Source organism: Marmota monax, unplaced genomic scaffold, assembly GCF_021218885.2.
Source record: "Marmota monax isolate L192 unplaced genomic scaffold, Marmota_monax_Labrador192_F-V1.1 WCK01_AAM20220418_F8-fsc00010, whole genome shotgun sequence".
In the NCBI taxonomy this organism is placed as follows: Eukaryota; Metazoa; Chordata; class Mammalia; order Rodentia; family Sciuridae; genus Marmota; species Marmota monax.
In genome coordinates this window covers 2,672,419-2,690,114 of record NW_026692321.1, presented here as the reverse complement: position 1 = coordinate 2,690,114, position 17,696 = coordinate 2,672,419, and the positions used below count along the sequence as shown (strand labels likewise).

General features: G+C 46.4%; 1 protein-coding gene across 3 annotated transcripts in view; it reads right to left on the bottom strand.

Moving 5' to 3' along the window:
* Rnf144a (ring finger protein 144A) overlaps nt 1-17,696 on the bottom strand; it is a 105,939-nt gene that overhangs the window by 76,100 nt on the left and 12,143 nt on the right. Inside the window, exon 2 of one of the 3 annotated variants that reach the window (XM_046441192.2) lies at nt 5,081-5,268. The exons of 1 other annotated variant lie outside the window; for it this stretch is intronic. In XM_046441192.2, the coding sequence (XP_046297148.1) occupies nt 5,081-5,153 (73 nt within the window). In that variant the 5' untranslated portion in view covers nt 5,154-5,268. Of the gene's footprint in view, nt 1-5,080; nt 5,269-17,696 lie in introns of those variants that run through there. One more of the 3 variants, XM_058578347.1, reaches the window with a different exon arrangement.

Sequence of the window (17,696 nt, the reverse complement as noted above, 5' to 3'; positions counted from 1 at the left end):
ATTGATTGTCTACATTTATTATTGAAAGTATTTTATGTATTTTTTAAAAAAGAAAAGTATTTTATTAATTTTAAAAGTTTGTTACTATAAGGTGTTGTATATAAAATTAATGTTTGTAATTACTATGTTATATAACTAATCAAAATAGCATACAGATGAAATGAATATAATATACTTGTTAGGTCTAAAAAGCAAACATTTATTAAAAACAGAATGATTTGGACTTTTTCTCTTAATGTTTATATACCCATAGATAAATATCACTTGCATTTATAATAAGACCTAACTGAAGATCAACTTTGTCCCAATTTTTCATTGTTACAGATAAAATAAATTTCCCACTTTGTTCACATAAGTACATAAATGGGAACAGATGATGGAATTAAAAGTGAAACTCAAGGCTTTGAACTTCTTCCCCATGGACGCCCCAAATCACAGAGTGATCAAACAATGACCGATTTTGGTGATCATCTGACAACTTAATCAGCAGATCTTCCCACAAAAGAAAACCTCGGAAACCACCAGATCTGTAGGAGAATATACCTCCAAGACATGACTCACTCAGGTCCTGAATTCTGGGAAGTACATTCAAACACTGTAGAAAACTCACTCAAACCCACTCCTCCTTCCCTGAGAAGCACCAAATCTTAACATGATTTTAGTATAAAAATGTGTCATTTCACATTTGCCAGTATTATTTGCATGTTTAGGTCTTTCCAGACCTCTAAAGAGCAAAGGGGGCTCCCAAGGTCACACCAACTGGCCAATCAGAGTTACCATCTGCCAGAGGGGATTTCCCCTTGTTTTTAAGCTCAAGTAAATGTTTTTATATTTATTATATTTTATGAACACTTATACATATTATACACACACACACACACACACACACATATATATATATATACATATATATATAGAGAGAGAGAGAGAGGGAGAGAAATACTTTTTAAGACACTGGAAGATACATTAAGGAACACAACTGATACAACAGATTATTATAACCATTAGAGTCAGGATTAAAGTGAGATTGGTAACTGAGTTATGTTACCCATTTTATAACAAACTACATGGGCAAAACACTGATGAGTTTCCCGTTAATATATAACGAAGCCATGTTCAATGGAACTAAAATCGGGAGTTACTTACGAAGTTCTAAGTATGAGAGAAGGCTGTACCACAGTCTTTGGTAAATGTATATGCAAATGTTTACAAAGCTCTGTTAGTCTTTGGAGAATAACATCCTTTAAATGCGTTTCTAAATTGGGGGGACACAGTCATTCTTTCGAAGCATGTGACCCAGCTGTTCTTTGGGGTCTCTGTGCTGCCGTCAGACTGCTTTTCTTCATGCTAGATGGCCGGCAGCACCCCATGCACCTGTGCGAAGCACACCGTTTTAATTCCCTCCTTCATCTTCACATATCTTCGTGGCTCTCAGCCGCCCACCCTACTGCTGAGGCTGCAGAAGCTCACTTGGGTTCCGGCCCCCGTGTAGCCCCGGCACTGCTCCTCTGCTCCCCCTCCCAGGCTCGGGGTCTTGGCTGCGAGGGGCAGAAGCCAGGCCTCACTGCCTTAGATGTGCTCTGGCCTTGGCTCAGGCCTGCGGAGCTGCAGTTCACTTCCTGAGCCTGCTCACATAACTCTGAGAGACACCTGTCTCCACAGAAAGAGGCTGCCTGGGTCTCCTCCCACATCCAGCGGGCAGGTAGCCCTGCATGTGGTGGGGACTTGCTAACTCCACATCTACTCTTGATCCTGAAGAAGACCTCTTCATGTAGGTTGGAGGGACAGGCACCTCCTGTCCACTCTGCAGGTGCCCACCCTCCACTGTGTGTAGGCACCAAGGAGACTCAGTCAGCAGGAGTCAGTGTCTTAGACCCAGCAATGAGCGTCCATCCAAAAGGCCCTGAGCACTCAAAAATGGAAATAAACAAAAAAATGTAACCGAGTTCACTGTGCAAAATGTGGTTGTTGCTATTTATCATAATGCTGTCCATCACATCTCAGAACAGCATCTCCAACCACTTCCTTGTCTAAAAATATCACTCATTTCTCCTTGTCAGTGGCTCAACACCCATGGAGAACTGGAAGGGTACTGTGTTGATATTTGCATTTCTAGCTGGGGTTTTCAAGTGACCTTTGCCCTACGGGCCAACAGCCCAGAACAGAGCGGTGATGAGCACAGAGCAGCTGCACTTCTCCAGATCCTGGCTGTTCCCCAGGCCCAGGATGGTCAAGGCTAAGCCAAAGTTTCTCAGCCAAAGATTTCCTTTTTTAACCAATGATATTCTGCACTTGAAATATAAAAACATAATAAAAATAAAATAAAAATTATCTTTCTGATTCCGATACTTCAGTCACCTAAGTAAGAAGTCTGGTGTTTATCATGATGAAATATGTTTCATTTCAAGCCTAAACATTTAAAAATTTCTTTGTTTGTGCTAGGATGTCATTTTCTGGTATTTTGGCCTCTGACTACATCTTTTGTGAATATGAAGCTATTTCACAATTCTTACAATTTGAGGCAGATCCCAAAAAGGAGGATCCTGGGAAGTGGGTGTGGGCAGACGCAGGAAGGAACGGGAGCTTGACTTGGGCCTCGGGGCTCTTTCCCACGGTGCTCACACTTGCCCTCAGACCTGGGAGAGTCTAGGGACCCCCGGACCAGCAAGCACCTTGCAGACAAGGACACAACAGTCCCATAGCGTTCACGTTTAGGATTAAAAAGATACAAGGCTGTGCTGTACTCATCCTCCATGGAGAGGAGGTGGGAGGCAGCTTCGACAGCCCCCTCCCCAGGGCCAGGTCCTGACCTCAGCGACTCGGCACCGAGAGGGGCAGCAACAGGCAGCCAGGTATTCCCTGTTCACCAGCTGGGCAAACTGGTCATGTAGGTACGTGCAATGGCCGCCCAGAAGACTTCCCAAGTGGACACAATGAAAACCAGCCAGGCGGGGGGACTGAGGTGCCGGGCCAGGGGAAGGAACAACGGAACCGTCACCTCCCACAAACGCACCGTCTCCCAATTCCACACACCATGTCCAAGGCCTCAGCCCAGCAACCCCCGTGCCTAAGCCCATGGCACTTGACCGTCCTCCTGCATCGCTAGCCTAACGCGCTGTCTCCTCGCTGCCCCTGCTCCGTCCCCACTGTGAGGAGTGTCCTCTCTCACCTGCTCACTGAAAGCCAGCCTCACTCTGCTTGGCCAAAGGATCAACCACGTTCTGATGTAGGGTGAGCCTTTACCTCCCCAGCTGGGCTATCAGGGGAGGACACAATCCCCTGCTCGGGGACCTTCAATCTGTAGCCACAAGCTCTGGTGTGCTCCCTGCCTCTTGTCTGCAAACTTAGCGGCCCTCGGTGACTATGTTGCTCACTTCACAAAGAACAGATGAGCAACCATAAGAGGACCTGCCCCTCCAAGTGACAACCACATATCCTCCATTGGGGCCCTTCCTAGAGTCCCCCATGCCTCTCCTGAAGTCAGTCACTCACCCTCCCACAAGCCGACTTCCCTCCTGCACAAGGAGGCTTCGTCAGGCTCTGTCCTACACTGAGACGTCACTCAACCACTCCAGCACTAGGCTGAGCTCCCAACTACACTCATTCTCCTGACTGGTTCTCACCACCAGTTCCACCCCAAATTGTGCTCCTTCCTGCCCTGCTTGGCAACCGAAGCTCAGCACCTGCCCATCTTCTTGCTCCAACTCCTCCCGGTGGCGCTGCCTTCCAATGAGGCTTGTGCAGCCACAGCCACCAGACAAAAAATATCCACGCCCAAACCACCAGTGACCCAGATAGCAGGATCCCAGTGTCATGGGTCCCCACCCCTCTTGGGCCACGAGCACCTGGACACAACTCCTCATGCCCTCCATTTGGAAATGATTCCAAGTGACCTCCAAGAAGCCACACTCTTGCTTCCCTACCTCTCTGGCTTGCCCCCCCCCCTTCTGCTCCCCTCTCCTTAACTCCTCCATCACTCGGGACCTTCTGATCTTATTCCTTCAAATACCAACCACTGGCCAGACTCCCATCGCTGTCCGACGGCACGACATCAGCTCTGGAGACCACTGGCCTCCCCGCACCTCCACTGGGTGTCCTGGGATCCTTTCAATCCCAATGTGCTCCAGACCATCTCCTAGTCTCTTTTTGTCACCTTCTCTGGCCACAGTGGAAACTCACTGGAGCTCAAACTCTTGGCATCACCATTATTCCTCTTTTTCTCACACCCACGGCCACTCAATCGGGCCATCTGAAGGAAGGAATCTGGCTTCAAAACATTTCCAGAAAGTGACCACTTTGCTCCACTTTCACAGTCACCAAGGAGTGGTCCTGTCCACAGTGATCGCCTCTCAGATCCAACTCTTGTCCCCCACCCCTCCCGTGCAGTTCCCAGCCCAGAGGCCAGAATGAGTCTGTTAAGGTGGAATGCCGATTCCCCTCCTCCTCTGCTTAAAACCCCACGCACATTTTCCACCTTGAAACCCAGAATCCCCCTAGTGGCTGCAGGACAGGACATGCCAGGTTACTGCTCTCTCTCCCACCTCAGCCTGCTGCTCTCTGCTGGCTGTCACCTCGTCACCTCTCTGTGCCTGACCCAGCATCCTGTGCTCCACTCACACCTCCAGCTGCACTGTCTCCACAAGAGCAGGCACCTGTGCTGCTGTGCTCACTGCGTGTAGCACCGGGAACAGGGCGAGGCACACATGGGAGTTAAGCCACATGTTCTCACTGAATCAGTGAGCCCCTGAGACTCTGGATACATCTCTGTCCTCCTGCATCTATTTCCTGTCTGCAACATGAGATTTGCAACGTCAGTCTCACCTGCATGTTAAGAGCAGTAAACGAGGACTCATGAAATCTTCGCAAAGCACAAATTCCACAACAGCTGAATGTATTGAGGGTGTTCCTAAAAGTTCTCTCAGGGAGACATGCTGGGAATCTGCCTGGGTACTGCTGGGTAAGAGGGATGGAAAAATCCAGCCAGGCAGCCTTCACTCTCTCCCAACAATGGCTGAGACTCCTCTCAGAGGAGCAGCTGATGGTTTCCACACCTTCATTGACTTCCCAAACTCAGAGTTACCTGTGAGAAGTCCCAGGGGCAGAGCGCAGTACCTTCCTGCTGGGTCCTGGGGTCCTGCTGTGTAGATGTGCATTCAGCAGCAGGCTGCTCCCTCCTGCTGGGTGCCCACAGGAGAGGTGGTCCTGGAGGTCCCTGCAGACTAGGAAGGGGGCCCCTGGGAGCCTCAGACCCGGCAGGGAGTGAGATACCTGGGAAGGCAGAGAAGGGCGCAGGTGGTCAGGAGCTGCGTAGCAAGGCTGGCAGGGGCAGTGGTCCCCGGCATCCACCCCTCACACCGCCACGTCCAGAGGGAAGGCTGGGCATAACCACTAGTCATCTTACCACTCAAGCATCTGTAAGGCACAACAGTGAAGCGGACAAAGGACTGAGGTTTACTGAGGAAAAAACCAAATTCCACCAAGAGGTTAACAGATCAGGCCACCAACACATGCCATTCTCAGAACACAGATCACCCCAGTGTGTGCCCTCCTGTCCCCTGCTTTCCTTCTGCACCAAGCCTGTGCCACTGCTTCTCCTACAGGGAGGGTTTGACCTCAAGGGTGACCTTGGGAAAAAACCTCTAAAGTGAATAATAAACAAAAAGGGAATTAAAATGGTACAATAGAGATCAGCTATTTCATAATCACACAAAAAGCAAAACAGAGGACCACAGGAACACGAAAGAGAAGAGCTATGGGAAACCAAGCAATAACCGGACTGACGTAGGACCCACGGGGTCACTAGCCACATGACATGGCCGACACACTCCAGGCGAAGGAGGACAGTGGTAGAACAGGCAAAACCCAAACGCGCTTACATGAGACTCGCTTTAGAATAGCACCAAAGCCAATAAGATAATTACAAACTTAACAAAAGCTGGGAATGGCGTCACATGTCTGTGATCCTTACAACTCAGGAGGCAGAGACAGGATCACAAGTTCAATGGATCACAAGTTCAAGGCCAGCCCCAGCCACTTAGCAAGACTTTGTCTTGAAACAAAAAAATAAAAAAAAAAGGGTCAGGTATCTACTTAGTAGCAAAGCACCCCTGGGTTAAATCCCCAGTTCCAAAACAAAACAAAAAATTAACAAAAGACATGTAAGATTTGTATAACGAAAACTACCAGAACATCACTAAAATAAATAATAAATAAAAATTAAAAAGCCCTAAATAAAGAGAAAGATGTCCCAAGTTCATAAACAAGAAATCTGAATCTAGATGCAAGCCTTATCCTTTTCATATTGTTACGATAGTAGCACTTCTAAAATTGATTAAAAACCTAATTATATCCCATGTAATATCTAATAAAACTTCATCTTCCTTTTTTGCAAAAATTGACTAGCTGATTCTAAAATTCAGTCAGAGAACCAAGAAAACCTGAATAGCCAAAAGAACCTTGGGGAAAAAAAATAAACTTACAAAAGATACACTTCCTACCACCAGGTCTTACTTGGAAGTTATATTACTATCAGACAACGTAATACCAGCATGAAGACACAGATTGATAAATTAGAATTGGCAACTAGAAACTGTTTGTAGTTAACTGATTTTTCACAAGAGTGCCATGACATTTCAATGGCGAAATAATAGTTTTTTCAACTAATGGTGCTAAAAAAAAAAAAAAACACAAAAAAATCTGAATCTTGATGCAAGCCTTATCCTTTTCATAAGTTAACTTAAAATGATTCTAAAGCAAAACGTTGGACTTAAGCTTATAAAACTCTCAGAGGAACACATAAGAATAAATCTTCATCATCTTAGATTACCAATGGCACCAAAAGCAGAAGCAACAGGACAAAATACTGATATAAAGGCCTCCACCAAAGCTAAAAATGTTTGTGTGTCTAAGGACACCATCAAGGTGAAAAGACAACCCACAATATGGGAGAAGATCTTTTCAAATTATATATCTGATAAGGGACTTATATCCAGAATACTCAAAGAATACTTAACAATAAAAAGACAACCAGAAGGATTTAAATAGACATTTCTCCCCAAAGACAATAATCAAATGGTCAAAAACACATGAAAAGATACTTAATACTCAACACAATTAATGGTGTAGAGAAATGCCAATCCAAACCTCAATGAGATGCCACTTCATACCCACAAGCTAGAATCAAGACAGATACAGACAAGTGCAGGCAAGGACGTGGAGAAGTCAGACCTCATAAAACACTGCACGGGAAGTTAGGTGGAGTCACTGCTTTGAGAAAAGGTTCAGCACTTCAAGGTCATCCACAGAACTGCCAAATCCAGGAACCGCACACGGAGGTATATACCAGCCAAGGCAACAGAAGACAGCTCCACACAGAAACTTATTCATGAATGTACAAAGCAGCATCATTCACCATCGCCAAAAAGTGAAAACAACCTCCTTCCCCTTCAACCGGTCAATGGGTAAAAATAAAATGTGGTACATCCAAGCATTGGATGCAGCACAGAACAGACCGCAGCACGGATTCCCGCTGCAAGATGAATCCTGAAAATACTGGACTGACTGAAAGAAATCAGATGCAGAAGGCCACACATTGCATGAAATCAGTTATATGAAACACCAGGACAATCCATAGAGGCAGGAGCTAAGTCACTGGTTTGCAGAAGCTTGGGGCATGGGAGAACAGGAACGAGTGCTAATGGACAGGGGGTTTCAGAGGCTACTGAACTGTTCTGGAATTAAGTACTGGTGATGGTTACAACACTCAGAATATGTTAAAAAGCAGAAAAAAGTGTATTTATAATGGTGACTTTTATGCTATGTAAATTATATCTCAACAAAATTATATTTTAAAAGAAAGAAACACATCTACTGGAATAAAATTAAAAGGCAAGGCAAGATTACATTAGAATTTCCCAAGTGTTGTTCTCAGAGTATAGCTTTGCTCATCGGGATTGCTAGGCTGGTGTGTGAACTCTGCTTACTTTTAGGCTTTTCTGATCAGGAAGCAAAGAACAATGTTCATGGCCTCTACTGCCCCTCCATCCTGGCACCACCATCCCAGTCTCCAGATAGAAGGAAAGCCATGAGGAATCTGTGTGGACAGAAGACACATCTGTGGCTGGACAGACTCACACATCTTTGTGGTAATGTTCCTTCCTCGCTGCCCACTCACTAAGATAGCAACTCTGCCCCCACCCAGCCTGAGAGGGCTGATATTCTTGCAGGGTGGAAGGCAGGCTGCTGAGGCTAAAGCTTCAGAGTGACCCGACTCCAGACACCTGCTGGCCCTGGGCTGAGCAGCCGTCTCACCTACTTACCGCCCCGCCTGCTCTGCCCTGACAGCATCAAGACACCTATTGCACCACTAAGCTACGAGTGTATTTTCTGCCTCACTTGGCAATAAATTCTCACCTTCAGACAAAGACAAAATACATCCCCTCTGCTCCACCTTTCTGCCATTTTCTCCCAGGTAAAGAGTCTGTAAATAGAATGATCATCTCCAGCAGGAAGGAGAGCTCTCTGCTGAGCTGGCGCACCCGCAGTCAGAGCCTTTGAGCTGCGTCAAGAAAAGCTTTATGAAAGGGAGAGCGTCCACAGAGCCCTCTGCCAGGAGGGTGCTGGGAGCCCTGTGCACCCCCTGGGCCGTCGGCAGGTGGCAAAGCCCCTGTCCCCACCTTCCCCAGCCCACTGCCACAGGCTGGCTCCCGTCTGCACTGTCTCGGCACCAGCAGGCACAGCTCTAAAGGGCAGCAGCACTGTGCCTGGCCGCTGACCTGCGTCTTCTCAATGTACAGCCTCCAGCCATGGGCACCCTCCTGGGAACTAAGAACTACTCCCCTAGATCTTCAGTGATGAAGCAGCCACGACCCAGAGTCGGCAGTCCCTCTCCCTGGATTTCCGAGCAAGCCCTGAAGTCGTCCATGCCTGCTTCTGCAGAACAATTCATGTGGGGACTATCCTCCATTCCCCAACCTGCTCTTGCACCCCCACGACTCACGGAGATGCTGGAGGAGGATGCGGAGTGGAATGAGCCCCTACTCCCGAGTTCAGACCACACTGCAGCCCTTATGCCCACACGAGACCCTTCAAGATACTTAAAAACAAAAACAAAAAACCTACTGTTTGGCCAGGCGTGGTGGCACATGCCTATAATCCCAGGGGCTCGGGAGTCTAAGGCAGGAGGAGCATAAGTCCAAAGCCAGACTCAGTAATTTAGTGAGGACCTAAGGAACTTAGTGAGATGCTGTCTCAAAATAAAAAGTAAAAAGGACTGGGGATGTGGTCAAGCACCCTGAGTTCAATCCCTGGTACAAAAAACTACAAAGGAAAAACAAAAAGAACCCTGCTGTCTATCCACTGAAGCACATACAAGGAGAGGCGCCCCACTTCCTAACAATGTGCTCCTGGGATGACGCCACTCAACCTTTCACATGAACATGGACACTGCTTCAAATTAGGGACAAAAGACTCAAAAGTTTAAAATAACCTGAGAAAGCCAATCTGATGCAAAAACATGTAAAAGAATATAAAAGGGTCCTGTTAGTAAGTTACTTATAAGATTCCTCCTTGTTAAATACACACAGGAAGTAAGAACAGGTGGAATCGCTAAAATAACCAGGCATATGAGAAAAAAAACAGAAAAAAGAGTAGAGACAACCACTGGAACCATTGTAGTCTCAGTTTACACAAACACACACACAAGTACACACGGTCACACACAGGCACACACGCACGCGCGCACACGCACACACACACACACACACACGCCTTATCTTAGAGATAAAAGGAGAAACAATCAAATGAACCCAGGAGAAGGAGGAGGTACTATTTTCTTAGGTTGCTCTTCACGGCCTCTGATATTTTCAGTGAGACTCGAGTGGAAGGAGGAAGCTGGACAGGAGAACACACAGGGACACCTCGGCCAGCAGAGGGGCAGGCAGGACCTCCTGGAGCAGTGGGGAGATGGCGAGAGGAGAAGAGCCAGGTGGGTTTTGAAGGCAGTTGCAGAAGTGATTGACTTTAGGCAGGAGGAAAGGGGTCTTCAGCTACCCTGTGAACTGAGCTGTCAGAGGCTGGGGTAGCCCTCATGCCCACGGTACCCAAATGGGAACTATCCAGTGGCAGGCATGGGCTCCTGAGGCTCATCTTGCTGCAGACAGAGAAGCCCTCAGCGTCCATGCTATTACAGTCAGGAGACCCCGGGGCATGGGTGTCAGATGGAAAGGACAGCAGTGGTTTGAGGAGGAAGCTTCGGGGCCTCCAAGGCCAAGACACAGGTGCAGCACAGGGCCTGCTCAGAGGTCACAGGACAGGAATCAACCTGCAGAGTGACCTTTCCAAAACTTAAGGGGACACGGCAGGCTGCAGAGCCTGGGTGAGGGGGCCTGGGAGGCTCTGGTCACACACGGCAGGTGCCTGGGCAGCAGGAGCAAGGCTTTCTCTCCAGCTACTTTTATCTGCTAGCCTGCAGGAAGCTGGGCTTAGCCAAAGCTGGGGTTTTGCCAGGGATGATGAAAGTAGGGAAGAGAACAACATTCCAGAAAGAAGAGTAAGAACAGAAGGTGGCAGGGGCCACTGAAAGGGAAGAGCGGCCAGAGGTATGTTTAGAGGGTGGGAGTGAGGTCAGGTAAAAGGAAGTCAGTTGCACTGAGAGGTGGGGGTCAGAGACTAGGACATGATGCCCTGATGTCAGAATCCTGGCTCTATCACAAGAACGGGCTGGTCAGGGAGATACAGAGAGAGAAAAAGAGGGTCTCAGTGCTAAGAGGACCTGCTATGGGGATGCAGACATGGCTAAAGTAGGAGCAGCCAAAAAAAGTAGTGATTCAGCCGAGAAAGTCCTCAGCTAACATGAAGGAGGGCCTGGAAGGCACAGAGGAGACACAGACGAGGAGGAGGAGGAGGAGGAGAGGTCTGATGGCTGGTGCAGAGCCTTTGCAAGAGAAAACCTGGAGAGCTACTTAAATGTCCACCAATATGTAGCATTGTCCACCTAGTGAAGAACAAGCTGGTCCTGCAAGCATTGGCGTGTGAAGATGTCCGAGACACACACACAAATCAAAAGTGTAGAACACAACGATTTACACAGTATGGCGGCATTCATGAGCATAATAAAACACACGATTTCTCCAGAAGAAGGCGAAGGGGGAAAAACCTATTGATGATGGCTACATGGGACCACAGGGAATTGTACTTACTTTCACTTTATTACTTTTTGAACTTTTTTCTGACTTTCTGCATTTCCAACTTGAAATTGAATTTCAGAGACTGAAATGTTTGGCATAGCTTACTTTATCAATAAATTTCCACACACTGAGAAAAATAATTTCTTTTGTCTCACAATGGATCGTATATCCTAAATTCGATGTACTGCAAACTCTAAAATTAAAATCCCACCAAAAGACTCCATTTCTTTATATTCCCAGCTCTCTGAAGCAAATCTGTAGGGCTGGGTCTCTCCAAAAATCCAGAGGAATCAGGTTCGGGGAGCTCCTCCATTTCTTCCCTTACAGGCTTGTCTTCTTCTGGTGAATGGACACTTCGGACTGTGCTCACCTGTGACACTCCACTCACAAGGTGGCACTCACAATGCCTGACACATTACATACCAGAAATTGACAACGCTCTCTCTACATCTCCCCCAAGCTTTCAACCCCCAAGCCTACGACTTTTTAAGTGGCCACTGAGCTTCCAATTTAATATCTCAAAACAAAAACAAATAAACAGTGTAGTTCTCTGCAGTTAAGCTCGGCAGCCACCCTAAGTGGAGGTTCCCATGCATGATCTGTTTGACTGCGGTATGAATGGCGGTCTTGTCCGGCTTCAAGAAAGCGCCTCTCTGTTGACAGGCACCGTGTTCCAATGGGGCTGCACCCTGGGAAACCCAGGGCCTCACAGTCGCCCCTTCAGAGCTGCCTCGCGGAGAGTCATTTCTCATTTGTCTTCTCTGGGGGAAAATAAAGTACTCTTCAGCAATGAAGGGATTTGCAGAGTTATAACTATGGAGCACACTCATTGGCTCACTGGCTATCAAGTAATTAAATGAGTTTTTTTTTTTAAACTTCTCTGTTGTGATAAAAGGCACTTGGCTAATTCTAGCCATCATTCCTAATTCTAAGAAATTACTCATAAAAATGAAGCTAATTCTTAGGCTTGAAACTGCTCACAAAGAACCAACTGATTTACCGGACTGGATACTGAATCAGGCACAAAATAAGAAGCTTGTTTTAGTAGAGGCTTTACCCAAGAGGAAAAACAGTTTATTTAGAATGGTGAGTGAAAACACACACTAACTATACAGAACTCAGAAAGCAGCTCCCTTGACTAACTTTGAAAAGGAATAAGGTAGATTTGTATGTGCTGTTCAGGGTGGGGGTGGGGGTCCAAATAGCAATGCACAGTGTTTTCTATCTAAAGACGGTGTGTGGCAGGAGGTGGAGGTGGGGGATCTGACACTGGGAGAACCCGTACCTAAGCAAGCAGCAGTAACACACTCCTCCGGTTCAGAAGACTGAAGGCCAGGGCAGGAGGAAGATCGCCTTGCACCATAAGATTTTGTACTGTTACATATTTAATGTATTATATGTATTTTTAAATCAAAGTTAAATCCACTGAGCATAAAATTAACTGTTTTAATTTAAGTCAGCAGCATTTAGCACATTCACCATGTCACGCAGTCAGCAATATAACCTAGTTCCAGAACATTCCTATCTCCTCAAAAGGTTCCTCGCCCCAGGAGCAGTCACCCTGCAGGCCCTCCTCTCCAGGGCAGCACCTGCAGTCTGCCTTCTGCAGGTGGCTCCACCTCCTCTCTGGATCTTACATATAAAGGGAGTTATACAATATCGAACCTTTTATGTCTGGCTTCTTTTTTAGTTCCTTTTTTAAAAACTAAAGTTTAAATAAAATATCTCTTGGAATAATTCCATCAAAGTCATTCATTACATTTTTGTTAAAGGTGTTTGGATGCCTAACAGCTGGAAATCAATTTTATCAAGTCCCATGGATGACAGAAGATGAAACTATCCATGCAAAGAGAATCAAGAGAATCATTTCCTGCGTAATAGGGCAAAAAGTTATCAGCCCGCAAGACATTTTAAGTTCCCAACGTATGCAGAAGAGCCGTAAGTAATTTTTGATGTTAAATTCAAAGCTGGAAGAGGGCACTAGAGTGTTCACACGATCAGCATTGGGTAGAAAATTACGTCCCCAAACCATTCAACTGTCCAGCCTCATACAGTGTCAGCTGAGCCCACTGCACTACCATGGCCAGGGCTCTCACGAGGCTGTAACTGAACACGGGGGACAGGGGCAGAGCAGTGCAGGTGGGTACAAACTGTGAAGGAGGAGATCTAAGATTTCACCAAGGTACACCAATCCTTAAAAGAGAAGGCTGGAGAAAAAGAAAACCAACCACTTCTGAGGCCCATCAGACAACTGAGGCCCCAGGACAAAAACACTCTCCAAAATCTGGAGAGAAAAGCGGAAACTGGAATCAGAGTCACACCTGTCCACATCACAGGGATGGGAGGGAGGACTGTGACACTCTGCCATAAGGTGCACGAGCTATGTAATCGGGTGGTGCCGTGCTTTTTAAAAGTAGATCTAAGTGACATTGCCAACTCTAGGGCGATCATTAAAGATAATGTTTAAAAATGTATAATTGATAGCAATGACACAGTAGACAATATGGGATCCCACAAACCATTCAACCAGAGAAGTCAAAAAGAGGAAAAACAAATAGATGCAATAAAGAGAAAAGAGCTGCCAATATGATAGGTATTGGTCCCACCATGTTCATGATCACTTTAAACATAAATGGCCTAAACATATCAGTTTAAAGATATGGATTTTCAGAGTGGATGAAAAAGCAAGACTAGCCGTGCACAGTGGCACACACCTGTAATTCCAGGGCTCGGGAGGCTGAGGCAGGAGGATCAAAGGTTCAAAGCCAGCTTAAGCAACTTAGTGAGGCTGTAAACAACCTAGTGAAACCCTGTCTCAAAGTAAAATAAATACATAAATAAAAAGGGCTGGGGATGTGGTAGTTAAGCACCCTCTGGGTTTAATCCCTGATACAAAAAAAAAAAAAGCCATACTGAACTGTTATTTGTAGTCTGCAAGAAACCCACTTTCAATACAAAGATTGCAGCTAGAAGTAAAGGGGTGAAGAAAGATGCATCGTACTAACACTAATCAAAAGAAAGCTGGAGGAGCTAGGTTAATTTCAGACAAAGCAGAGTTCAAAACAGAAAGCTCATCAGAAACAAAAAGAGACCATTACAAAATAATAAAGGGATCAATTTTCCAAGAAGACATAAAAATTCTTAACACGGACACACTACAGCAGTGCATCACAGTTCATGAGGCAAAGCTGATACAACTGTGAGGAGAGACAGGACAGTTTGCTATGGAGGAGCTGCAGATGTTAACTCCACTTCCTCAGAAATGGACGCTCCAGCAGGCGGAGCGTGAGTAGGGACAGGGCCCACCTGAGGAGCGCTGACAGTCCACCCGCTCCATCAAGAATATTCCAGCCACCAGCAGTGCTGCCCACTCCCAGGACATATCTGGGCCTCAGTGCTCACCTTCAGTGCAAACACTAACACGGAATCAGACCAAGGAGGCTTTCCCTTCACTACGCGCACAGGCAACACACAGGGTGGCCGGCCCCCAAAGCCTGGTTCTCCACGCGCAGACGTAGACAGCACTTGAGTTGCTGCCATGTTCATTCAGAGTTTACTGCAAAGTAACGATCCAAACAGAAAAATAAAGACAGGAGGAGAAGGCGTTTTATTTTTCATTTAGCTGTTTATCTTTAATTGAAAACTAGAGAAATTAGCAGTGGAGAAGGGTCCACATCTTTCCCTCTTTGGTGTGCTTCGTGGTGCTCGGGAAGGACCTCGGGGCGTCCTGTATGCCAGGCCAGAGCTCCTCTGCCAGCCTCCAGCCCCAGCCCTGAGGTTTCCCCGTTGGTGCAGGCAGGAAGGGTAGTCTTTGATTCAGCCAGGAAACTGTTCTCCAGATGGAGTCTGAAAGTTCCAGGCAGTGCGTCCTCTCGGTTCCCACAGCCCCTCTTCCCACTGCCTCCCACCTCCCCACCTGGCAGCTCTGAGGGCTACTGGAGAATCCACCTTTTGGACAAGCCTAAAATCCTTCTTTGAATTTCTATAGGCATGATCCCTTTAATCATCAGAGGAGTCCTTTCAAAACTGTGACCCTGGAGCCACTCTCACTTTATAGACGGACACAAGGGGAACATTTGCAGAGAGGTCTCTGCACAAGTCCCAGTGGGGCCGGAAGCCCTGGGCAAGATTCATAGAATCCGCCCCTCTGTCATTGTCTGGCACCAGTCTGAGCACAGACACCCTAGGGGATGCGCGCATCCTGGACTCACTGCCCCAGTCCAGTGGCCCTGGGCACTGTCTGCAGGGCAGCATGTGCCACTGGCAGCAGGGCCAGGGCTCTCTCCCCATGTCTCATATAATAACAGCAGGGCTTCTTCCTTGTTTATTAATCGTTTCTTTTTTGGTCCTTGCAACCAAACATCCACTTAAGATATAGGGCTTATCTGTGAAAACACACCACAGCTGCGTGTGAAATAAAGTCTGGGTGTGCACTGGGGGAAGTCAAAATTTACATTTAAAAATGCTTTAAACTCTATTTCATTATGTCATGCGCTCCAGACACTACTTAGCATCCAGTGAGGGACTGGCTCTAGCTCCCACCTGCAAGGACAGCAAGATCCACAAATGTGCAAATCTCTTACAGAAGATGTCACAAAATGTGCTTATAAGCTCCGGCAACATTTAAAACATGGTGCATAAACAGTTGCTATGCTGTGGTTTAGGGAATAATGACATCTTCGGTCCCTGTTCGGTACAGAGACAATGTGTTCCCTGAATACCTGCAGTCTGCCACGGATACAGAGGCCAACAGCAAAACCACAACAAAAACATCAAAAACAGAAAAAAATGTCAGATACCCTGTGAGTTATGATTCTCTTCCTCGGCATATTTTCCATGTCTGTAAATCATATTGCACATACAATTCGGTCTCACGATTATTTTCACTTAATAATATATTACAAACATTTTCCCATGGCCACAATCTCCCAAAATCTTATCTAATTAGAGCATGCTATTTACTTAACCATATTTAGATGTTTTCCATTTGGGGTTATTATTTTCAAAAACAACACACTAAGAGAAGCATCTGTGCATAAAGCATTTCTTTTTCTCCACTCTTAGCAGCATTTCCTGGAGCTGGACTGCCCAAAGAGCAGCTGCCTACGGGACAATGCCTAAAACGCACCCCTGAAGCCCCCCCTTCCCCAGCTCAGACCCAGAAGTCCACTCCTGCTGCCCGCCAGGGTAATTCACACCACTTCCTTCCTGCCCCAGTGCCCACTTCCTCTTAGAGAAAAAGCTCCTTTCAGCTAATTTCTCTTTGGAAAAAAAATTCTGTAAAAAATCATTTCATATTTCCCAAGAAAACCTTCATCTTATCTCCCAAGGTATTTATCATCACAAAATAGAAGTGACACTGCCACCAGACTGGTTCCCACATGAACAGCGCGGTGTGGGTAATGTACACAGTCAATGCAGGGGAGGACTCGAAGGCATTTTAAAGTCACGCAGGCTAGAGTGTGTCAACTTCCCAATGATTATTTTTATTAGCAACACATTTGGGGTCAGTTTGCAGAGGTGAATGTTTTTGAATACATAAACCTTCAGGCAAGATCTTAATCCCTTTTATATTTGTACATAGTAATATATATATATATATATATATATATATATATATATATATATATATATATATAAAATGTGTAATATATATATAAAATGTGTAATATATATATACATGTAATTCTATATAATATATGAATACATATATATGTATGCATGTGTGTGGAGATATAATATATATAGAGAGAGAGGGAGAGGTATAATTTTGTTAACAGTTCAGCATGCTGAAACTGGGTATACAGGGTCCTGTGTTGGAAATTCAACAGTGAGTGGGACACGGCCCTCTGCTCCACATGCCCCTCCGCTGCACACGCCCCTGCAGAACTGGGACTGACGGAGCTCCACCATCAAGCAGAGCTGGGAGAAGACGGTGCTCCACTCGGGGATGTGCTGTTTCCAGGCCTAACCTTTAGGCTGACCTTAAAAATTACCCTTTATTTCAGCTTAGATATGATTTCTAATTGTGCTCGAGTTCCTGTTGGCTCAAGGGCATTTCTGTTTGCTGAGATAGTAAACAGATGGGCCCACACCAATGCTGGGGTATTTTTCAGTATGCTGAAGCTCATGCTGATTTCCAGGTTTTTTAAGATCTTCCCCTTGGCAAAGCTCACCAGCCTTTGGCACCGTGCCTGTCCTGTCCTGTCCAGGGAGTGGAGAGGGACTCACTTCCTTCCCCGTCCTTCCCACAAAGCCAAAGCCATCAGGGAAACTGAGGAGGCCCTCTGGAAGAGGTACAAAGGGACGGGCCAGGATTTAACCCCAGAGCCGGGGTGCCTGGTCAGGACAGGCCAAGGTCAGCAATGACGGCAGGGAGTCTGCAGCAGGGACCACAGTGTCAGGTGACAGCAGGCAAGAATGCCAACCGTGGGAACAGGCCAGGGAAAGATACTCAGAAGACGCAGGGAAAATGTGGGGTGGCGTAGATGCAAGGACACAGCAAGAAGC